The sequence below is a fragment of the Seriola lalandi genome, unplaced genomic scaffold (genome assembly GCF_002814215.2).
Source record: "Seriola lalandi dorsalis isolate HSWRI2012SDOR001 ecotype SW California unplaced genomic scaffold, Sedor1 jcf7180002054584, whole genome shotgun sequence".
Lineage (NCBI taxonomy): Eukaryota > Metazoa > Chordata > Actinopteri > Carangiformes > Carangidae > Seriola > Seriola lalandi.
The window spans coordinates 547,705-554,794 of record NW_019525137.1 but is presented as its reverse complement, the minus strand read 5'-3'; the positions used below and the strand labels follow the sequence as shown (position 1 = coordinate 554,794).

At 40.6% G+C, this 7,090-nt stretch overlaps 1 protein-coding gene across 7 annotated transcripts in view; it reads right to left on the bottom strand.

Moving 5' to 3' along the window:
* The window catches only part of ipo8 (importin 8), a 55,034-nt gene that overhangs the window by 7,277 nt on the left and 40,667 nt on the right, over nt 1-7,090 (bottom strand). For all 7 annotated transcript variants that reach the window (XM_087177233.1, XM_023418792.2, XM_087177234.1 and 4 more), the window contains exons 22-23: nt 2,244-2,449; nt 1,200-1,421 (exon numbers count right to left, since the gene is read on the bottom strand). In XM_087177233.1, coding sequence (XP_087033359.1) covers nt 1,200-1,421; nt 2,244-2,449 — 428 coding nt within the window. The remainder of the gene's footprint in view (nt 1-1,199; nt 1,422-2,243; nt 2,450-7,090) is intronic.

Genomic DNA, 7,090 nt, shown 5'->3' with positions numbered 1-7,090 from the left:
TTAACGTTACGCTAAAAGCTAACCAGCCTTCACCTCGACGGGCTTCCCTGCAATAAAACCGGACATATCGATATTATCAGCAACCTTGTTTCAAGTGATTAACAGGCACGTCTGGAGGGACTGCGAGCGAGCAGAGCTGCCGCTTATGTTTATATAACGTTAATGGGCTCACAGTCATGTTACTAGTAGTTGTGAGTTGTAGAGGACTGGGATTTTTATTACAATTTCGGGAAACTCTGCTGCCTTAACTTACCCTCAAAACAAGTATTTGCTCTCCGGACCTTCTCCACCGTGTGTGTAAGGACTGTTCATGCACAGCTTACACTGCTGATTGGGTGTTACCGTGGCTCTGCTTGTAACCAATCAGATGGTGCTGTGGGTGGGACAATGCTGGCGACAGAGTAGTGACAGCAGACAGAGAGGCGCGGCTGCATCAGAGCCAAAATAACCCAGTTTTAAATTGATCTCTTATCGGCTGTCGAATTTTAAAAAAGGCCGATGCCGATATGCGTCAAAATGCTGAATATCGGCGCCGATAATCGGCCCGGCTGATAATCGGTCGATCCCTACTTCTGAGGCTATAGAAGAAGAATAGGAACAACACATTAAATGTTACAACCATTATATGTTGGTACTAGCCTGAAGTTGAGCACATGTTATTGGTCATTAGCTGACCAATTGCAATTCAAGGCACACCAGGGTTTTACCATTTGAGGAGCAGCCACCAATTTACCCCCCTACTGAAAATATACGCCTCCAGATTATAAACCTAATTCTTTTTTTAATCTGTTTTCCCTCAATAGAAGGTGGTATAGGGTGTAGTTCTGTAAATGTAGTGATGGGTGATTTTAGTGATGCTTAGCCTCAATAGAAAGGAGAGATACACTGAGAATAGCAGGTTCCAGCAGTATGTGTTGGGGTTAGGCTATGTGTCTCTGTTGTGATTTAAATGACTTATTATCTTAGCAAAAATATCAAACCAGGCAACAATTACAAATTTTCTCTGTTTTATATTGTTGTAATGCATTAATCCAAAACATGACTGATTGAATAAAAGTTTGATTAATGGTTATTTGTTGTCTTGTGGAACCATGGCAGGTAAATCCTTTCTTTTCTGTCACTTTAACTCCGTCTCTTCTGCCTTTGTGCAGTTCAGGCTATCATTTTGACAGCTGTGAGACATTTGAATGATCACTTACTGAGCAGGGCTGAGGTGAAGAACTGATACTCGTCCTCTCCATTGTCATAGTCGAGAGGCGTGCTGTACTCTTCCAGGGGTGTTCCCTCAAAGCCATCATCATCCCAGTAGTCATCTTCATCTTCATCATCGTCCTCGCCGCCCTGGCCTGTCGGCGTGCTGGTCTGCTGCTGCATGGCATTTCTGTTCTCATTCACCTCATCTTCATCACTTGGAATCTCCTCTGCCACCAGAAAATAACACAGATTAAAGCCTTTAATATAATAATTAATATACTATACTTCAGTACAGTATAATAGAGGTTAATAGCCCATAAAACAAAAACAAAAAACAATCATGGAACTTTCCTTATTTCATACATAAATACACTGTAAACATAATAAAAAAGCAAAAATTCAACACAGAAAATTGTATTTATTTGTTTGGGTTGTTCTACAGGTGATATGAAGTTTTTATCTTTATGTGTTTGCCATGGTTTGCCATGGCAGACATTTCATGTTAGGCTTGGTTTGGATTTTGTCACTTCCTGTTTTATTTTGTAGTTGGTTTTCCTTGTGTGTATCAATGTGTGTATCAACGTTACGTAAATCGGCATATTTACATAATCGATTACGTTGATGCGTCGCCACAGCCCCAGTTTTGAGTGGAGAGATTTGTCAGCTTTTCTATTTAGAACACACCTTTCTAAAAATTACATCGATGCATTTTAAATCCCAGGCTGCAGGAGAAACCCTCAGCCATCACTGTAGAAGTAATTTAATTTACTAGTCTGCCCCACAAGCAGTGCACAGCAGTCTTTTACGTGAGAAAGTAAATGTGCTGCAGCTAATTTGAGCTTGGGGCTGAATCAAGATTCAAGCAGTGGAAGATCAGACGTTGGCACAAATTGTCACAAAGCCAATTTCTTTCCTCCTTTCTGCATTTTTTTGGTCCTCATTCATTCTGCCTCGTCTTCTACACCTCCGCCTTCAACTCTCCACAAATTTACTCCAGTCAGCTTTATTCCTTCCTCTCCTCCATTTTCTCTTTCCTGATCTTTTCTCACCATTCTGGTCTTCATCCTGAGGCCCTGCGCGGGCCAGCAGGTCTGGCTTGTTGATGAGACGGGAGGCATAGAGGTGTTTGAGGCCCAGGAAAAGGAGCAGGATGGAGGGGATGATCTGGGTGGCAATTCCCTCGAGGACTGCCGGTCGGCTGGGCAGCTCCATCAGCACGCTCAGGCCGATAATACACATCTTGCGGTCATGGAGCCTGAAGAGAGAAGGAAGACAGAGGCTGGGAATTATGGTAAATGACAGTATCGCATCCTAAAAGACTTTTTTACAGAATCCGCAATACACTAAGAATTTTTATAATGAGACAACAACAAAAAAAGAGAGAGAAGCTTAAATGTTGTGAACATCTGTCAGTGGTGCTGTGTTACAGAGATGGTAGACTATGTAGTCTCAAAAGCAGTACAGCAAAACAACATACTGCGTAAGTTAAGAGAAACAGAGGAAAAGACATGTTAAAAACATTAAATGAATTTCAAGTTCCCTTTTTCACAAAACATATCAATTCAAGCACTTTCAATGACCCATGTCAATTTATGTCCATTTTCAAAAACTTTACCCCTCAAATACACAAATTTTAAGGGATTTCGATGACCCATGGAAACCCTGTTTCAAGGTCACTTGAACTATTTCTTTATTGCCCCCGCCTGCACTTCTGTGCAACATCTCCAACTCCAGCTAAGCTAAGCTAACCACATCCTGACTCCAGCTCTGTACTTAACACAGAGACACTGGGCCTCATTCACCAACCATTCTTAAGAAGAAATTTCTTCATAAAACCCACTTACGCACTTTTTACGAAGATCCTAACATTCACACAGTACTCTTATGCACATTTGAGTGCTGACATGCTTGATCAAAATAAGTGGTTATTGCGTTTTCTTCTGTTCTACAGTTATATAATATTAAATTACTTAATTTACAAAAACATTTTTGTCATGTTTAATTTTTAAATTTTTTTTTTTTTTAAATAACTTTTGTTTTTTAAAAAAGCATTATGGTCTTTTAAAATAAATGAATGCTACATTACCACTTAACCCCTTGTTTGCAACTCACTTCCTGCAGCAGTACCTCCACTTCAGAACTACTGAAGTTCCTTTTGCGTTTTGATTCCGGTGCTCCATCTTTAGATTTTCGTTTTGCCATTTTCTCAATTTTCCCTTACGGTATCTCTTTGTAACTTCTGTCTGTGTCTGCACACGACCCTTCAGTCTCATGCCCTTTTAAGGGCATTTTCAGGCGTTTACCTATGCTAATTAGGGCCAACTGGCACACACTTTCAATTTACGAGGAGATTGGCATTCATCAATCTAAGAACACAGGTGTGCATAATTCTGCAGTTTAAGAACACGTTCATGAATCTGACGTAAAGTTTTCTTAAGGACTTTCTTAAGAACAACTTAAAAAGGAATTTAAGAAAATACTTAAGATATTGGTGAATGAGGCCCACTGATCTGAATCTGCCCATGGGTGGACCCATTCATGGGACAGAGACTTGAGTCTTCCGTGTTCTTCATACACTTCACTGATAAATTACATCCTGAACTGAGCAGATAAAAGTCACATGGGTCAGTTTCACCTCTCTGTCTGTCCATATACACGATTGTACATTTTCTACCTCTGGCCTTCTCTCTCTCCTCTCTTCCTTTCTCTTTCTCCGTTTGTGGCGAGGTTCAATAATGTTACCATTGAATTTATTTCAATTCCTGGTAGCAAACGAGCTTCCAAACCATGTCCAGACCCAGTCGTGAGGGAGGTTGCATTAGGCATGCTGGATCCCCGAGGCAAATTTGATCCACTGTGTTGGTCTGAATGGGATCTGAATCTACAGATCTACAGATACAATGACTGCTAAGCTTTTACAACAGCTGACAAAAGTGATCATTCATCAATTTCCTAAAAATCTTATCTTATTTCATTGTTGGAGAGACAATACTAACTCCACATAGGAAAATGCAGCCCCATGTAGGACATTCTTGTTTTTAGGCAACAGCCACAATAATCCATCAAGAAAAAGAAGAGAGGAATCGGCACATCCAAATACTTCCCATATAATCATGGGAGAAAAATGTTGGATCTTGTTTTGTCCAGATTGGTCTCAGACAAGAGTGTACAGACAGGAGATGTAGTCAATGTACAGACAGTAGATGTACAGAAAGTACAGACAGTAGATGTATAGGGAGTACAGAAAGCAGATGTAGAGAGAATACAGACAGTAGAAGTACACAATGTACAGACAATAGATCTACACAGTGTACAGACAGTAGATGTACAAAGAGTACAGACAGTAGATGTAGAGAGAGTGCAGACAGTAGATGTGCAGTTTAGGGACTCAGTACATTCAAAGTGTTGGAGACCACGTTGTTTCTGTTCTACAGACAAAGAACTCACTTCCCCGCACTTCCTCACTGTTCACACCTGGGGACTACCCTCCCCCAGGGACCTCACTGACCAGTCAATGTTGGACGGTGTATGACATGTGACACCACATGGGTGGTGTCACGTGGGTGGTGTCCTCATGCGTGGAACAGCTCACTCTGTGAGAAGAACAAAGGAGAAAACAGCAGCCTCCTCCACAATGCAGAAGCCACACAGCCAGACAGGACTTCACTCCACCATTAAGCCACCCAAATAACTTGACTCTTCAACCACACCGGAAAGGACCTCTATTTTTTGTTTCAAGGACTAGGTAACATTAACTGACTAAGCCTAACCTCACCCAACACAGCACAGATAAGCAGCAGGACCCTTAACCTTTGTTAATGTATATGCAGGTTAATGTTTTGTTGTTCTAATGTTTGCTTAGGCTGTGGTTTGTTACACAGTTATTTACAAACTTTAAAGGATTCAAGGACCCATGGAAACCCTGTTTAAAGGTCACCCTGCCAGCACTTCTGTTCAACATCTCCAGCTGTGGCGCTGTCAGTGAGCACAGGTTTGGTAAAGGTCTCTGAACAGGTGTAATGGAACCAAACCAGATGACCTCACTATGACGACAAGACTTTGAGAAGTGTTAACACACAGGCAGTTGTGGTACATTTCTGCTTGCGTACAGATTAAACCGGTGAGATAAGTTAGCTCTCTGCTAGCTATACACAATAGACACGATCAGAATCTGCCACTGGGTGGACCTATTCATGAGACAGAGACTTGAGTCTGTAGTACCAGTTCTAGGGCCTGTGTAGCGGACACTGGTGGACGCCAGTGACCGGACACAAGATTTATGGTAAGGACAATGGGATTCTCTGGATTATATGGAGAGCCTCCCATGTCCACTTTCCCATCATCAAACTATCACCTGGACAGAAAACAGGGAGGAAATGAGTTACTCTCACCAATAATCTAGCCTTTAAGATATCATCGGAATTCATGGCTAGTTCATGGAACTCATCCCGAATCAACACTCCTGCAACAAATGGGAGACCAACACAAGACTCCCCACAGACTAGGGTTGCAAAATTGCGGGAATTTTAAAAAATGGAAACTTTCCATGGGAATTTATGGGAAATTATGGGAATAAACGGGAATAAACTGGGAATTTTCAAAATTGAAGGTTGGCTCTTCATAGGGAACTTAAATATAGTTGAGGAAAGTATATTTTAGCATAATCTTGACCAAAACAAACAGATGCCATTCAAATACACTTGAATATCCATGCCATTCCTCAATCACATGCAAAGAGCACACTGCTTACTGCGTGTACAGAAGATTTCTAGAAGACTGGACCCCACTTTTGAGCCTGAAGCACAAAGACTATTGAAGGCACACATTTGAGCCTGTGGAATAAACATATATAATATATATATATATATATATATATATATATATATAATATATTCCCAGTTAGTTCCCCTAAATTCCCATTAATTCCCAATAATTCCAATTATTCCCATGGAAAGTTTCCAATATGGAATATTTCCAAAATTCCCAAGCTTAACTTCCCATGTAAATTTACCGGAAACTTTCCGGAAATTTTCTGGAAATTTCCCGCCCCTTTGCAACCCTACCACAGACTGACACTGAGTTCATGTTGCATCCCTGAGATTCACCTGGAAATGATAGTTGGGTGCCACCTCTTATCAAGTAACATGAAAAGGAACATTTAGCCCTATTTTTCCCGATTCACACTCTTGACTCATTTCTCTCACAAGAGAAAACAATACTATCACCTTTAACACCCTTTCATACCCAAAGGGGGATCTCATGAGGAACCACAGGCCCCTGCCATAAACCATCCTACATTCCAAGCTGGAGTGATAACCATTATTCTACATTTGTAAAGCATGATTAAAATGTCGTTGAACTGAATGTCCCATCACCAGGTAATTCATGGATTATTACTCTGGAAAGATTTCCATAAAGTATAGTCCAAAATTCATTTCTGTAGCCCAAAAGAAGGCTGAGATATGTTTTATCAGTTCTAAGGTAAATATCCACCACGTTACAATACTGCCATCTAAGGACCACTCTGGACCCCTTTATCCTCTAGGGAATTACAGTTTTTTCTGAATGCTTAAGCGCTAATCATGTTCTTGTAGCACAATTTCTAAAACTATTAATACATATAGCAAAACCGCTCACTGAGTTAGCCAAACTAAAAGCACAAATTCTGCTTTGCACTCAGTTTGTAATTTTGTAACACACACTTTGCAAAACTGTAGGCACAATTCACTGCACAGCACTCTTTTTGCAGAACTTTAAACACAACTCGCTGCTTACACTCAATTGCCAAATTTCCAAAACACTCCTAGCAAAATTATACACATGTATGGCTATTATTTACACTATTTTGCCAACTGTCTGGCACACTTTCACATGTGAAAACAATTTTAGAGAATTA